We start from the raw sequence: 17,316 nt of genomic DNA on the forward strand, positions 1-17,316 counted from the left end.
ATCAGCTTTTTCTCTAAAGCTCAGAATAAGAATCAAAATATCTAAATCAAAATATATAATGTTATTTTTCGTGTCACTATGTTATTAAAAGTTAGCAAGTTAACACTGGGTCTCCCAGTTACAGACAGTTGTATAATTAGGTCCTCTCTGAATGGAAATGATAGCTCCAGAATACAGTTGTGATTCTCCATCTCAGGCCACGGGCTCTAACGATGCCTTACTTATGTCCTTCACTCGAGTTTGCCTTGTCTGTTTCTTCTTATTCAGGCCGTATTCTCATGACAGCCCAAGGGTGGCAGTCAGAGGATGACTTTCGGGAGTTGATTCCGTTGTTTCTGCTGCGGTCCGTATTCCAGGCAGGCTAGGATGTGAACTTACAGGAGGCTCATTCTCCTATCGTCACCTCCTAGCTCCCCGAGAAGTGCTGGGACCTACAGTCACACTGCAGCACCCAGCTTTTTTCAGTGTGGGCTCTGGGGAGTCAAACGTCCATGAGCAGGTGTGTCCTGTGGAAGCTAGCCACTGACTTAGGAGGCAGCGCTCTTACTGAAGTCTCTGCCCGCTGCTTATCATGGCCAGGCTGTGCAGTTAAACGGATAATCTCTCTTTGCTTACCTTTAAAAACGTCTGCTCTTTTTGGTGGGATACTGTTAACTTTAGAGGTAGATTCTACCTTTCATGTTTGAACTCCAGGCATCACTTAGATTTGAATTGGCTTTTGAGTCTCACCGAGAAAGACCTGGTACTCCTTCCCAGGGACTATTCTGCAAATCAGGATTCTGCCACTAGGTGGCTTCAATACCACCATAAAGTGATTCCCTCTGAGATTGCCACATAACCAGCCTGTCCAACGAACCTAGTGTTTACAATCCTATTTCCAGCAAGCAGATATGTACACACTGTATTTTGCATTTATATTTTAATGACCAGTAGGGTTTTTTTCTAGTTTTGCTTTATGTATGTGTAGGTGTGGATGCATGCGTGCATGTGTGGGTGGAGATCAGAGGGCAACCTTGGGTGTCAATCATCAGGAATCACCCACTTTATTTTTCAAGACCACGATCTTGTTGGTCTGGCGCTCACCTAACAGGCAAGGCTGAATGGTGGGCGAGCTCCTAGGATCTGCCTGTCTACGTCCACCGTCCTGGGGTTTACAAGCGTGCCTGTGCCTGGCTGTTTGGTTTTCTTGTTTGTTGTGGTGTTATTTTCTTCACGTGGGCCCTGGGGATTGAACTCAGATCCTCACACTTGTGAAGAAAGCACTTCTCCAGCTGAGATGTCTCTCCAAATCAGTGTTTTCTTTCTTAAGTAGCTTTGACACACAATATACAGCTTTCTACTGGCTTCGTGGAGGAACTATTTCAAAGCTGTCATTTCCTGACAACGCAATATTATCTTTGTTTTCTTTAATAACAAAAGGATGATGAATTTTAACATGTTTATAGCTCCCAGACTTGAAATGTTGTAGGTGGCAATACCTGATTCAGGGTGTGTGTTAGCTCTTTGCCTTGTCTGCCTCCTCTGGCTAGAACTATTGATGTAATAATGAGTAGAAGCAGCCAAACAAAGCAGTCCTGCCTTGTTCTTGACCTTAAGGGGAAAACAGACTGTCTTTTACCATTAGATGTGATATTAACTGTGTTTTTTCATAGATATCTTATATCAGATTGAGGAAATTCCCTTCTGTTTCTAGGGTTTTTAAAAAAATATTTATTTATTTTATGTATATGACTGACCTGTCTTCATGCACTCCAGAAGAGGGCACCAGATCTCATTACAGAGACAGTTGTGAACCACCATGTGGTTGCTGGGAATTGAACTCAGGACCTCTGGAAGAGCAGCCAGGGCTCTTAACTGCTGAGCCACCTCTCCAGACCTGTTTCTCGGTTGTTTTTTTTTTTTTTTTTTTTTTTTTAAGATTTATTTATTTATTTATTATGTATACAGTGTTCTGTTTGCATGTATGCCTGCAGGCCAGAAGAGGGCACCAGAGCTCATTACAGATGGTTGTGAGCCACCATGTGGTTGCTGGGAATGAACTCAGGACCTCTGGAAGAACAGCCAGTGTTCTTAACCTCTGAGCCACCTCTCCAGCCCCTGTTTCTCGGGTTTTAAATTTTGTTTTATTGTGGCAAGGTATCAGATTTTTGTCAATTTATTTGTCACAATCTTGAGGTGAACATACACTTTTGTAACCTTGGTTCTATTGTGTCATGTTATAGTAGTTGGCTTTCAATTGTAAGCAAATCTTGGATTTCTAGGGCAAATCCCGCTCAGCTGTAGCATGTGATACATTGTATATTTGTAGATTTGGTTTGCTGGTGTTTTGCTGAGAATTTTTGCATCTATATTCATAAGAGTTAGTGGTCTGCCCTTTGCTGTGTTGGTCTGGCATTGGTATCAAAATAACGCTGGCCCCATTGAATGACCTGGGAGTTGTTACGTCCTCGGGTTTGAAGAGTCTGTACAGGGCTTATGCTAAGCCATAGAACTCACCAGTGCCCAACCCTTTCTCTGTCGGAGGTTAGAAAACACTAATTCAATCACCTTTTACCTTATTGCAGGTCTATTTAGAATATCCTTTGAATTGATCTTAGTAGATAGAATGCTAGAAATCTGTTCATATCATCTAATCTCTTGTGTATTCTATTTTTTGATATCATAACATCCCTTATAACACAGATGACTCAGTAACATCATTAAACAAGTAGTGATTGCTCTTCTTTTGTTCTTAGTTTTAGTAATTTGAGTTGCTTTCCTTCCCTCTCTCCCTCCTTCCCTCCCTCCCTCCCATTCCCGTCCTTTCTAAACTACTGTCAGTTTTGATGATCTTTTCAAAGAGGCATCCTTGCTTCCTAGGAATTTCTCTTCTTGAAAATTCTCTACTTCCACTCTGACCTAAATTCCTTCCATTTGCTTTTGTTTACTTTGCCATTTTTAAATAATTTCTTACAGTGAAAATATGCCACTGGTTTGAGATATTTCTCCTTTTTAAGGTAGAAGTTTACAGTTACAGATTTTCCTCTAAACCCTGTTTGTGTTACCTACCTTAAGATTTGTTTATTTTTTTTAATTTTTGATTCATCTCAAAGTATTTTCCAATTTACTTTATGCCATTGCCTTTGACTCCTCAGTCACGACTTTTTAATGTTCCTGTTTCCGTGAGTTTTTCAAGTTTCTCTCAATAGCTGATTTCTACTTTCATTTCCCACGAGTCAGAAAATGTGCTTTGTATGATTCAAACCTCTAAACTTATGGAGGCTCGTTTTATTGCCCAACATTTTGGAGGATGTTCAGTGTCTTCTGGAGGAGGATGTGTGAGCTCTGTGTTTGGAAAGAAAGTTCTAGAGATATCGAATAGGTTCAGTTGGTTAGTAATATTGTTCAGTGGGGGTTTTGAAAAATTAACTGATGGTGTTTTGTTACTGGTTTTGTAAACAAAATAGTTGAATAAACACTATAAAATAAGAGTAACTAGGCCATACAAATAAAAAAATTCTAAAGGTTGAATCAAAATGTTAGAAAAGACAGTAAAAGCGAAGGATGTTTTAATCTTTTATGGGAAGTTTCATAGAACACCTCAGTTGTGGTAAAATTCTAAAAAGTAAAATTATAGCTTATATTTGGGAAGGGGTGTGAGTATTGGTGATTGATATATGTATATGTATATGCACACACATGATCTGAGACTTTATTGTAAAAAGAGCAAAAACAATAAACCAACCCAGGGAGTATAATCTCCCAACCTCAACATTTCACATATATCTGCAGAACCTAGAAACAGCATTACATTTGCCTTTAAGCTTTCTGTTTCTTACTTTACTGTTTTTAACGATAACTAAGAATACTTGAAAAAAAAAAAAATGCCGGGCACGCCTTTAATCCCAGCACTCGAGGCAGAGGCAGGTGGATCTCTGTGAGTTCGAGGCCAGCCTGGGCTACCAAGTGAGTTCCAGGAAAAGGCGCAAAGCTACACAGAGAAACCCTGTCTCGAAAAACAAAAACAAAAACAAAAAAAAAAAAAAAAAAAAAAAAAAAAAAAGAATACTTGGGCCTGGCAATGGTGGCGCACACCTTTAATCCCAGCACTTGGGAGGCAGAGCCGGGCAGATCTCTGTGAGTTCAAGGCAAGCCTGGTCTACAGAGTGAGATCCAGGACAGGCACTAAAACTACATGGAGAAACCCTGTCTTGAAATGCTTGACCATTAGAAAACATTTCACAGGCGTGAATTTATAGCCATTTCAGTTGAAGGAAGTTAAACTTTAGAAATGGACGTCACTAGTGAAATATTTATTTTCATGATCTATGGGCAAATGAACATTCGAGACACAAACATTTCTATACCCAGCTTCCTTTACTTCTCTTTCAGGAGCAAGTTCAAATCCTCCAGTGCATCGTCATCAGGAGCTCCGATTTCCCAACCTAACGCCCAACATCAAGCATGTGCGCAGAGAAAATGACCCTGGACCTCTGGTGCAAATGTTTTCATAAAGATTGAAATTCTCTGGTGGGAAGATGCTGAACGCTCAGGCAGTGTTTGAAAACTAGAAATGCGTTGCCTCTCCCTTTGTCTGTATTTAGTTGAGGTCTGTAAATATGTGAAGAGTAAGCATTATCTCCTCCCAGGATCTACCTGAGCTGAGACTTAGGACTACTAAGATGCGGTGAATCACTCACTCATCTTAACTCAGCTTAAAAAAAGAAAAACAAAATTACTTATTTTAGGTCTATGAGTTCTCTACCTACATGTACACCTTTATGCCAGAAGAGGCCATCAGATCCTACCAGAGATGGTTGTGAGCCACCATGTGGGTGCTGGGAATTGAATTCAGGACCTCTGGGAAGAGCGGCCAGTGCTCTTAACCTCTGAACCATCTCTCCAGCCCCTTAACTCAGCTTTTAATTTCCCTTTTCTGGTTGATGTTTTATGGAGTTGCTAGTTGTTTTTTTTTTTTTTTTTTTTTTTTTTTTTTTTTTTTTTTTGGTTTTTCGAGACAGGGTTTCTCTGTGTAGCTTTGCGCCTTTCCTGGAGCTCACTTGGTAGCCCAGGCTGGCCTCGAACTCACAGAGATCCACCTGGCTCTGCCTCCCGAGTGCTGGGATTAAAGGCGTGCGCCACCACCGCCCGGCTGTTTTTTTTTGTTGTTGTTGTTGTTTGTTTGTTTTTTAATCACAACAAATCATTAGTGGTTTTTTAAAAACCATAACAAGCCATTTAAAACTGGCTCTAACTGACTCTGGCACTGGTACTTGGCTGTCCCCAGTGGACATGGAAGCCATGTCTGTAAGGAAATGAACACTATTGAGTAAGGTGAGCTGACTTCGCTTTACCCCAGGTTTCTTCTGAATCAGACTCCGCTCTGTGGCAGTGTATAGTCTCACAGGGAGCTATTGATTTCTGTTGGGGCTCTGCTTTTCCTAGACTTATAAAACGGAATGACTTAATATATATTTCTTCTTTCAGGAACCAACCAATGTCACACCAGATAATGTTCTTGTTCCTGAACATAATGAAAAAGGTAAAAAAAAAAAAAAAAAAAAAAAAAGACAGGAAACAATTACATCACAATTTAATTAAATCACACTCTCATATAAGAGAGTTTACAGGGGGAAATAATAAATAACCACACTGTTTATATTCCAATTTAATATGACATCTTCATAGATATTAATTATTTTAAAATTTGATAGACACTTATAGTCATAGTGGGTGACATATTGCTAGATAAGGATCCATTGGCTGAGGTTGTCTTTATAAAACACAACACTAGTGTATCAATTAAAGGAAAATAAGAAAAGAGTTTGCCATGGGGATCCTCTGAAACAGAAAAAAATGAAGAGGGAGAGCATCATCACCACCATAATCATCACCATTTTCTTCTTCACTGTCATCATCATCATCATCATCATCATCATCATCATCTGTTGGCCAATGAAGAACATAGAGGGACTTTGTTAGCAGAATTTACTGGCTTTGTACACCATAAGAAAACATTTACAAACCTATGTTGAGTTTCACATAGCTTCAGACGTTTTCATAGGTGCACAGACCTTTTGAGATGATTATTGGGTAATGCTGAAGGTCACTATGGAAATCCATTTGTATTTCATATTAGCATCCATACTTTATTTGTAGAGAAAATGATTTAGTTCCCCCCGAGAGGCATTCTGATAAAATTTAAAGATTACTTAAGGCCAGTTGGCTAATCATTTCTATCAAGTTTAAAGACTCTCCGGTTAAGTGAGAGTTAGGAAAGGCAGACCAGGTTTGGAGTCTTTAGCACTGATATCTAAATTAAACTGTTAATGTCCTCTAGAGGGTGTTTGTAGAAACACAGTTAAAATTAAGCTCTGCTTTAGCAATGCTTTTTATTTTTTGTTTTTATCCTTTCTTGTTCTGGGGACTGGGGAATTGAACTTGTGGAGTGCTCAGGCACCTCTCTGCAGCCGAGTCACATCTCTAGGCCCTCTGTCTTTTCAAATCTGCATTTGGTTATCTTTTTTTTATTTTTTATATATTTTATTTTATTTTTTATTTTACAATACTATTCAGTTCTACATAATAGCCACAGATTCCCTTGTTCTCTCCCTTCCTGCCCCTCTCCCTTTCCCCCAGCCCACCCCCCATTCCCACCTCCTCCAGATCAAGGTCTCCCCCGAGGACTGGGATCAACCTCCAAAGATACCCCCACAAAAGACTGCTGGCAATGGTCGAGAGACAGCCGGGACTGACCTACTCTGGTGATGGGATGGCCAAACACCCTAATGGTTGTGCCATAAACCCCATCCAAGGACTGAGGAATCTGGATGCAGACATCCACGGCTAGGTCCCAGGCTGGGAGTCTAATTAGTGAGAAAGAGGATGGTTTATATGAGCGAGAATTGTTGAAACCAAGGTTGGATAAAGCACAGGGACAAATAACCAAATGAATGGAAACACATGAACTATGAGCATTTGGTTATCTTTAGATCTCTTCCTCCAGCACCTACGCTGGGTGCTCTTTTCAAAGGTGAAGTGTCTTCATTGACTCCGAGGAAATCAGCTCGGGCTGTTAGAGGCTGCTGCTCCTGAAAAGCTCCTCTGTTAGCAGTGCTTGGGGAACTATTTAGTCATTCCAAGAGTCCACTAGGTCAAAGGCAAGGCATTGACCTGGGGACAATCTGATTTCTAGAATCATAGCCTCAACTACGCTTCCTTGGCTAACCTCTTTGAAGATAAAAATCTTGCTGCCGTTCAGACATCTAAACAGCCCTATGCTGTGTTGAGGGATGAGAGCCAGACTCCAGCAGACACACAGAGAACACATGTGGGCTTTACTGTGGCTCCTGGGGTTGCTCTCAGGCCTTTTGCTCCGATGATGTGCTTTCAGAATGTCTGCCCTGCTTGTAACAGTGACGTTGATTTCTAGAAGAGATGGCTTATTGTCTCCCCTCTTTTTCCCTCCTAAGGAACACTGCATAAACCCTCTATCAGCTTCCAAAATATCATAGAAGGGACCAAACATTTCCACAAAGACTTCCTAATTGGAGAAGGGGAAATATTTGAAGTATACAAAGTGGAGATTCAAAACCAAACATACGCGGTTAAATTATTTAAACAGGTATGGAACAAATTACTGTCATGGACATCAATTCCACTTATTGCTCCTATTTATTTGTATTAAATTGTATTATTTGTATTAAAATGTGTCATTTTTTTCATTAACACTGAAAGGACGTATACTTGAAGATAAAATTTCACCAATGGAAATGAGATATATGACGCTGGGGTGGGGGTGGGGCTGAGAAATGACTAAGACCGTGAATGCCTGTCTTAAAAGGATGTGGTGTGGAAGCAAAATCTCTCCCACCCCTAGAGGTGTTTTTTTCCCCCTCCCCCGAGACAGGGTTTCTCTGTGTAGCTTTGGAGCCCGTTCTGGAACTCACTCTGTAGACCAGGCTGGCCTCGAACTCACAGAGATCCACCTGCCTCTGCCTCCCAAGTGCTGGGATTGAAGGCGTGCGCCACCACTGCCCATGGAGAAACACTTTAAGAAAAGCCATTCATGGCCCCAGGAACTTTAATGAAGATCAGATTGGCTTGTCATTATGCCCTTAATCTCCACACTAGGGAGGCAGAGGCAGGCAGATCCCTGTGAGTTCAAAGCCAGCCTGGTCTACAAAGAAATATGTCTAGGCAAGCTAAGGTTACACAGTGTGACCTTTACTAAAAAAGAGGAGGAGGAGGAGAAGGAGGAAGGGGAGGAGGAGGGGGGAGGAGGAGGAAGAGGAGGAGGGGGAGGAAGAGGAGGAGGGGGAGGAAGAGGAGAAGGAGGAGATCATTGTTCACACCTGCCTAGTCCCAGTAGTGTCCTCTCCTCACAGCCTCAGAGCTATGCTGCAGGTGAGCATTTTTATAGATGAGCTTTTATCGGAGCTCAGGACGGTGAGGAAGAAGACGCTTCAGTAGGATAAGTCAGTTTGCCATCCCGTGACAGACAGACACCTGCGAGAGTTCGCTTGAAGTAGGAAACGCTTTTTTGGCTACAGTTGGAGGGGTTTCAGTCCTTGTTCAGTTGGTGCCATGGTGTTCTGGCCGGTGGTGAGACAGAATGCCGTAGGAGAACTTGGGAGAGGACAGCTGCTCAGCTCATGATGGCCAAGAAAGGGCGTGGGGAGGGCAAGGCCAGGGCATAGCCTAGAACACAGCCCCAGTGATTTAGCAAGGCCCCATAGCCTACTCTATCTATCTGTCTATCTATCTATCTATCTATCTATCTATCTATCTATCTATCTATCTATCTATTTATCTATCTGTACATATATAGTATATATGGATATAGTATATACATATACACACACTATGTATATATATATGTACACATGTGTATATATATGCACATGTGTGTGTGTGTGTGTGTGTGTGTGTGTGTGTGTGTGTGTGTGTGCATCTGCCTGAGGAGGCCAGAGGCATTGGATCCTCCTGAGCTGGAGCCTTATGCAGTTGTAAGGCGCCCAACACTGGGAACTGAATTCTGGTCCTCTGCAAGAGCAGTATGTGCTCCTAACTGCTCAATGTTTCCTGAGCCTTGAATTCAGTAATAGTTTTGTAGATGTATCCATTGGAACTGGGCTTTGCATTTTGACTGATTGTGTTTTTCTGTAATGGTCTCCATCTGTTTGGGAAGAGAAGTTTCCTTAATGAGGGGTAAGAACTATACTTAACTGTGGCTATAAGGACAAATATTTAGAATGTAGCCACGGATTATACTGATTTGGTAAAGAGGTGGTTTAGGTTCTTCTCCAAAAACCATGACTTTGCTAGCTATGGGTAGTTGGCTAGGTTTCCAGTCCCAACCATGGTTTTCTTCTTGTTGAGTAGGTCTTAAGTCCAATGAGAGCGCTGTTGGTTATCACCAAAGTATGCATCTGCACCCTTAGGGTTCGCGTGACATGGTAGTCATTGTTGAGACACAAAATATTTTTGTAAACGTTTCCAACGTGTCACTGGTGTTGAGAACTATTACTTGAGCTAAGGCAAAAATCACTGGGGAAGGTAAAAAGCAATAAAATGAAACAGACCAAACCTGGTTACTGCTGGACAGGACCGGGAAGTACTGAAAGTGATTCCTGCTTGTAGCTTGTGCTTCAGACGCTTTTATGTCATTATTAAGTGAGTTCTCCCATGTCCTTCAATTGTATTTTTATCAGTAATCTCATACAGACACATTGAGATTCCTGAGATCGACTATCTGCTAAAGAAAATTGGATTGTAAAACTATTCAAGACCTTAGGATATTGGCCCTTGGGACCCAGTTGAAGCCATTTTTTTTAACTGTCAAGGTGTCACTGGTCTTATTGGCATGCTCTGTCATGGTTGAACCCTAAGGCCACCTCCCCCAAGGGTCTCTCCAGTCTTCTCTCTACAGCTGCTACCAGATGTGCACTCCTTTTTTTGGAATTTTCTCTCGGTTGACTTTGGGATGGCATGCCCTTGCCTCTAGGTCTCCGTTTTCTCCTTTCTTAACTGCATCTTACCGTCCAGCATGGCTTCGGTGACCTGACTCGGTTACAGCATTGTTGCCTTCCTCCCTTGTAATAAAGTGGTCCACTGCATTTCCAACTGCAGTCACAGACTTTCTCCTGAGAATTCTCCTCTCTTTGTGCAGCCCAGAGCCTTATTACAGGGCTATCTTTAGTACTTGCTCCATGGGTGTTTGTTGAATGGTTTAAAGGAAGGCCATACAGGCCATTTTCAAGACTTTAGCTGTACCTGCTTGTCCTATAGGACGGTAAGTGGAAGTACAGGGCTTCTCCCCCTTTTTTTCCCCACTCCTTATTTTACCCAACACACACAAGGAAATGGAAGACATAAGCATGCCAAGGCCCCTTAATGAATTAACTACATACTTTTCTAAAAGAATGCACTTTGAAAAGTTGGGATGATGCCTTTAAGGACTTTTCTCAACGGACCAGAAGTGGAGAATTTTATCAGATTGTCAGATCTGGGCCTCTCGACTCTGTTGTCCTGCCAGTCACCTGGACATCATCTTCCAGTGGCTGATTTGGATTTGGCAGGTCTGGGCAGCAGTTCAGCAGGAGGGCTAGTGTTCCTCAGCAGGGCCCAGCCCATATGAAGACTTGTGTTCATAAACCACATTCAAGTGTTAGGTTTGCAGAGACACAACTGTGAGTCTCTTTGTCTGCCAGATTAAAAAACAACAAACAAACAAACAAAAAAAACCTGTGACTGAGAAACAGCAAGTGCAAGGGAGAGACCTTATCTTCTTGGATAGATATTTAGAAAATTCAGGCTGCCATGAAGTAGTCCTTGGAAATGATTAGTGAGCCAGGTTTATTTATTTATTTTTTTTTTGAGATTTATTTGTTTATTATGTATACAGTGTTCTGCCTGCATGTATGCTTGCACACCAGAAGAGGGCACCAGATCTCATTATAGATGGTTGTGAGCCACCATGTGCTTGCTGGGAATTAAACCCAGGACCTCTGGAAAAGCAGCCAGTGCTCTTAGCCTCTGAGCTGTCTCTCCAGCCCCAGGTTTATTGTTTTTAATTCAACCTGGACACTGGTAACCAGAATTCCCTGGTGGATTTCAATGACAATAGAGCTCAAAACACTTCATTTTCTAGCAAGTTGCAAATGAGGACCTTATAGCTAGGACCTAGGAGCATCTTAATGTAATGTTTTAATGGTAGAAGAAAGGAACTTGAGATCCAGGGATGTACAGTGATACAGCATTGAAGACACCAAGGGTGTGCCATCTACTACCCAAGTGTTCAGTACAACATCGTTGAAGTCATTAATTTATTCAATACCTGTATGCCTGGATCTTGGCTAGATGGTGGTGATGATGATGATAATGATGATGGTGGTGATGATGATAATGATGGGGATGATGATGATAATGATGGGGATGATGCTGATGGGGGTGATGATGGGGATGATGATGGTGATGATGGTGATTGGGCAGGGTCTTACTGGGTAGACCCAGGCTGGCCTCAGTCTCACAGAGACGCACCTGCCTTCTGAACGGTGAGATTAAGGCCCCGCACCACTTGTCTTAGATTTGAAACTTTGTAGTGAGAAGTTACAATTTCCTTTGCACAGTAGGCACATCTTTTCAAAATTAATGCAAAAATGAATTTGAATGGACATATGCAAATGAGCCAACTCACAAAATGCTAAAACAGTGGAAGTTTGCAAAGAACACAGCTATCATAAATTTTTTCTTGTGTGTGTGATATCAGTGAGGAGTTTCTATCACTGTGGAATTTTCCATGAATACATAATATTTTAGAATTTATGTAAATGTCTGAAACTGGTGAGTTTGAATATGAGATCTGCAACATGGCAGATTGCAGGAAAACTTTCAATTCAAGAGTAATGGTTGTAAGTCTTGCTTGGGAGTTAAAACGTTTTTGGAAATCTGATGAACGCTAAGGATTCTCTCCCTGGGGGAGGTTTGTGGGGTGGGGGGCGGGGCTCCACTCTGTCAAAAAGGGAAAGTCTCCCTAGACAAAGACTCTCAGAAGTAGAGAGCTAGCTCTTAAATCTTTTTCTTTTTCTTTCTTGTATGACATTCAGGAGAAAAAAATGCAGTTTAAGAAGCATTGGAAGAGATTTTTATCAGAACTGGAAGTTTTACTCCTGTGAGTGTATTTCGTTCGTCTTGGATCGTACAGCGTTTGGCGTGGCTGGCATTTAATTAGTGTGGGTTGGATGTTCGAACACTGGGTACACTTTTGACATCTGCTTTTGGTGCGTTCCTTAAAATAAATTTTAAGAGAGAGCACTTCCACGATTCATTTGGACGCATTGAAACCAGACACTGTCACAAGGAAGTGGGCTAAATTATGTGTGACTAACACGGCTGAATGGTAATTCTTAGCGTCACACACGCACGCGCACACACACATACACACACACACACACACACACACACACACACACACACACGCGCGCGCGCGCGCGCGTCCCTTTCCCTTCCTTGGAGATGTTGCAGTTGAGAGACTGTCTCGTCAGAGTAGCTCTCTTCAGAAAGAGAGTTTTAGACGAAGAAATCAAGGGCTTTTGATGGATATATGATTTCCCAGGGAATTCGTTCACGGATCTGGGAGTCCCGGGATGACAAATGTAAATGCCTTCGTTTTTTATATAACTTCATAAATGCAGCTGTACAGCTGTTCTCACTGGAGGCAGAGCTCTAACGCTGGGGGACTCATCACCCTTCACAAACAGAAGATGCTTTTCCCTGGTGGTTTGGGAGTGGACATGTGCGATGGGGTGGAGGGGAAAGTGGGGAGAGAAGTATTATGCTGCATCCTGTCCCCCCTTTTTTTTCCTGTTTTTTTTCTTTCTTTCTTTTTTTTTTTTTTTTGAGACAGGGTTTCTCTGCGTAGCTTTGGAGCCTGTCCTGGATCTCACTCTGAAGACCAGGCTGGCCTCGAACTCACAGAGATCCCCCTGGCTCTGCCTCCTGGGTGCTGGGATGAAAGGCATCTGCCACAGCCACCCGGCTGCATCCTGTCCCTTTTATAGCCAGGGTCAGAGATAGAATATTAATGGCCAATAAAGAACATTCAGTCCAGATGTTGTAATAGTAGATTTTTACAGTTTCACTTGTTTGTTTACAGAGGTAAGGGTCAGACGTTTTGAAATCTGAGAAACACAAAAGGGTAAATTTAGAAAGTGTTCTCTCCCACTACCCGGCTGAGTTTTCAAAGGCAACCTCATTACCAGCTCTTTGTATATATTCTTGGAGGTCTGTTACACATGCACAAACACATTTTGGTTTCATCCTTCCACACAAAAGGTAATGTAGCAACATGGCTCGCTCTGTTCCTCGTTGTCACGTTCTGTTCTAGCCACGCCATACCTTCCTTCTGTTGAGAGAGTCAAATGTCTAATCTTTTTAAACTCAAGAATGCACACAATCTCAAAAACAAAAAACAGAAAAGAACATTGCCAATGCCGGTGTTAAAGGAATTTTGTTTTAGGGCCTGTTTGTTGTCAGATCTCTTATTTAAGTTTCTGATGCATCGACCAAGTCAGTTTTTACATGTCGCTCTTTTTTCATTTTCCATGCCTCTTTTTCTGGTACCATTCATTGAAGGAGTGTTGCTTCACCCTTTGTGTATTTTTTCACCTCCTAGTCAGGGTTTTAGTGAATGGTGGACATATGGATTGGGGTTTTTGGGGGGAGCCTCTGTTCTGTGCCACTGATCAGTGGGACGCTAGTTCTCTGCCTCTGCAGACTGGTTTGATTACTAACGCATTGGGAGGCTCCTTAAAATCGGAGCTCTGCTTCCTCACATTACTTTGACTGTTTGGAGTCTTTCATGGTCTCATATGAGTTTTAGGATTTCTCTTGTCGGGGGAAAAATGTTGTTGCAATTTTGGTCGGCCTAACGTTGAATCTGCGGCTTGCTTTGGGCAGCTTGGACGGTTTGGCAGGGTTAATTCTTGCAGTGCATGATGCCAGCCAGATGTGCCTTCCCATTTCCATGCATCTCTAGTTCTTTTATCAATGGAGTTTTATAAATGCAGATCATTTATCTCTGTGGTTAAGTTCATTCCTTGGTATTTGATTCTTCCTGATATCTTAGTAACAGATAGTTTTCCTCATTCTTTATTCAGGTAGCTCATTGTGAATGTAAAGAAATAACATTGATTTTATGTGTTGATTTTGTATTGGAAGAAGTTAGTGAATTCGTCAGTTCTTGCCATTTTTTTTTTTTTTTGGTAGAGTCTTCCAGGTTTTCTACATATAAGATCATGTAAGAAGCAAACTGGGACAATTTACCTGTCTCCTTTCTAGCTCAGAGTCCTTTTTTCTTTTTCTTGCCTACTTGCTCTAGCTAGGATTTGCTGTGCTGTGCTGCATAGATGTGAATATGGACCCCCACACCTCATTCCCACTCCTTAAGGAAAATACACTTGTCGTGATGGGTTCTGTCATTAGTTAGGAGTTTATCGTATATAGCATTTATTGTATTGAGGTGTATTCTCTGCATAATTCATTGAGAGTTCCATCTTGAAGGGCTTTGAGTTTTGATAAATGCTTTTCCTGCATCTGTTGTGATGATCACATGATTTTTTTTTTTTTTTACCTTCAGTAGGATGATGTTGTATATTACTGGTCATTTTGTGCATGTTGTGCCATTCTTGAATCCCAAGGATATAATTCTACTTTATCAGAAGATATGGTCTTATAAAAATAATAATTTAAGTCTTTGAGAGTTCATGCACTGTCTTTTGATCATGTTAACTGCTGTTTCTCCTCTCCTCACAGGTCCATCCTTTCTACCTTTACCGCCCTTTGAGCTTTTTTTTTTTTTTTTAAATCAGTTAGAACTCTTTTGTTTGTTTGTTTGGTTTTGGTTTTGGAGATAGGGTTTCTCTATATAGCCTTGGCTATCCTGGAACTTGCTCTGTAGACCAGGGGATGGAACTCAGAGATCTGCCTGCCTCTGCCTCCTGAGTGCTGGGATTAAAGGCGTGGGCCACCAGGCCTGGCCAGAGACAGGTGTCTTCATTCCTGAATCTAGCTCTAGACACCTCCTCAGCGAGTTGAAACCACCTGACCACATTTGCACAGCTGTTATAAAGACAGGGATGCAAGCCCGAGTTTGTGTGTCCTTCACATCTGTCCCCTGTCTCTCACCATGGAGATCTGTCTTGTTTTGCCCACAGTGGCCATTTACAAAAACTTTCCGAATTAATTTCAGTTAGTATTGGATTTGCTGACCTTCATCTATGTAACTTTAAATTCTATGGCCTTAAAAATTGCTAAGGAAATTTAAATGGCATGAGTTTATAGGCTCAAAAGGAGCAATCCCACCCCAACTGTCTTTCCATGATCGTTCTTCACTAACATCTGAACCATCCAGTGTTTTTTTTTTTTTTCTGCTAGATCAGTAATGTTTAAAAATAAGCAAATTATGGAGTTGGAGAGATGGCTCAGCTGTTAAGAGCACTGGGTGCTCTTGCAGAGGACCCGGGTTTGATTCTCAGCACCCACATGTCGGCTCACAACCATCTCTGATGACTCCAGTTCCAAGGGCTCCGATTCCCTCTTCTGGCCTCTACAGGCATCAAGCACATAAGTGGGGGACAGACAGACTTGCAGGCAAAGCACACCTGCATAAAAGAAAATAAAAATAAGCAAAGTGTCCTTTCTGCTGTGCCCACAGGAGAACTGAGAATGGGGGACTGCCATGTCTCTATGATGTCTCCTCTCTACTGCTTTCCAAAAGACACTTCTCTCTGCATTAGCTTAGGTTGCAGGAGAACCAGCCCGCTAGTGGTACAGACGATCTGTTTAAGCAGCTCGCCATACCTCCTCAGTTTATTACTAGCCCACTGTTTTCCACTGTACAATCTGAATCATAATAAAGTGTAGGGATCTTGTTTTTGATGTATTTTAAAAGAAAGCCTTTCTGTGTATTTGTGTATGTGTTTATGGATACAGATGCACACACACAGACACTGGCATATTTGAGGCAAGAGAGATAAAGTGATCAGCACGCCCCATATACCAGATAAATATATATAAATTGTAAATCTAAGCCGGGCGGTGGTGGCGCACGCCTTTAATCCCAGCCCTCAGGAGGCAGAGCCAGGTGGATCTCTGTGAGTTAGAGGCCAGCCTGGGCTACCAAGTGAGCTCCAGGAAAGGTGCAAAGCTACACAAAGAAACCCTGTCTCGAAAAACAAACAAACAAACAAACAAACAAACAAAAAATTGTAAATCTATACATGTGTATATAAGAGAGTATATTTGTGTTTGTAAGAAATTTGCTACAAACTAGGAGCAAATTAGAGACCTTTATAAGTAGAGCATTTTTTAAAACAGCTTCATTTATTTTAATGTTCCCAAACATAGTAGGTATTCAGTATAGTAAACTGAGCTCACAGCCTTGGCACATTCACTGTTTGCAGTTACCTGGTGTGTTAGTACTTTTGGCAAGACACATGACCAAAAAGACTTAAAGAAGTGAAGGTTTGTTCTGGCTCAGGGTCTGAGAGGAGAATCCATCACGGCAGGAAGTCACAGTGGTAGGATTCCGAGGGAACTGGCCTCTTGACCAGCTAACTGTGACCTTGAGTCCACAGTCTGGAAGCACAGAGAGATGAGTCACTGTGCTCTGCCTGCCTGGCTCTTTTCATTCATTCCTGGACCCTAGTCCACGCAAAGCTGCTGCCCACATGCAGTGCTCTCCCCTGGCGAGTCTAATCTACTCAAGTTGCCAGTGAAGGTCAGCTCCCATACCTGGAGTGCATTGATCTTCATAAAGCAACGGCATCCAGGGATTAGAGTTTAGTTTACTTAACTGGTTAATAAATGCTTAGGATAGGAGCCTCAGAAATATACTAATATACAAATGTAGAATATAATATAATAATAATATAGTATACTAAATTAGAAATCTGTAATTTAAAATCAATGTCATTTTTTTATACTTCAAGCTACTCTTGTGTGGATTTTAGATAACAACGCAAGCTTCGTGAAGACATGACTATCCCTTTCCTGCTTGTAACTGGGGTTTAACCCAGCACCTCATGAAGCAATGCTCCGTTAATGGATAAGTGAAGACAGTCTTCTCTAATCCTGTGTTTTTGTGATTTACTTGCTTTGGACACTTCATCAGATAGGTCTCAGTTGCTTCATTATTTGCTTAACAAAATTAAAGATGCGACACTTTTTTTTTTTTTAAAGATTTATTTATTTATTACACATACAATGTTCTGTCTACAAGCCAGAAGAGGGCACCAGATCTGATGATAGATGGTTGTGAGCTACCATGTGGTTGCT

The 17,316-nt window shown here is 41.7% G+C and overlaps 1 protein-coding gene across 2 annotated transcripts in view; it reads left to right on the forward strand.

The window, feature by feature from the left end:
* The window catches only part of Irak3 (interleukin 1 receptor associated kinase 3), a 58,651-nt gene that overhangs the window by 16,848 nt on the left and 24,487 nt on the right, over positions 1 to 17,316 (forward strand). Inside the window, exons 3-6 of one of the 2 annotated variants that reach the window (XM_028869610.2) lie at positions 4,372 to 4,475; positions 5,467 to 5,521; positions 7,452 to 7,603; positions 12,087 to 12,151. In XM_028869610.2, coding sequence (XP_028725443.1) covers positions 4,372 to 4,475; positions 5,467 to 5,521; positions 7,452 to 7,603; positions 12,087 to 12,151 — 376 coding nt within the window. The remainder of the gene's footprint in view (positions 1 to 4,371; positions 4,476 to 5,466; positions 5,522 to 7,451; positions 7,604 to 12,086; positions 12,152 to 17,316) is intronic. The other variant, XM_037196737.1, reaches the window with a different exon arrangement.

The sequence above is a fragment of the Peromyscus leucopus genome, chromosome 18, assembly GCF_004664715.2.
Source record: "Peromyscus leucopus breed LL Stock chromosome 18, UCI_PerLeu_2.1, whole genome shotgun sequence".
In the NCBI taxonomy this organism is placed as follows: Eukaryota; Metazoa; Chordata; class Mammalia; order Rodentia; family Cricetidae; genus Peromyscus; species Peromyscus leucopus.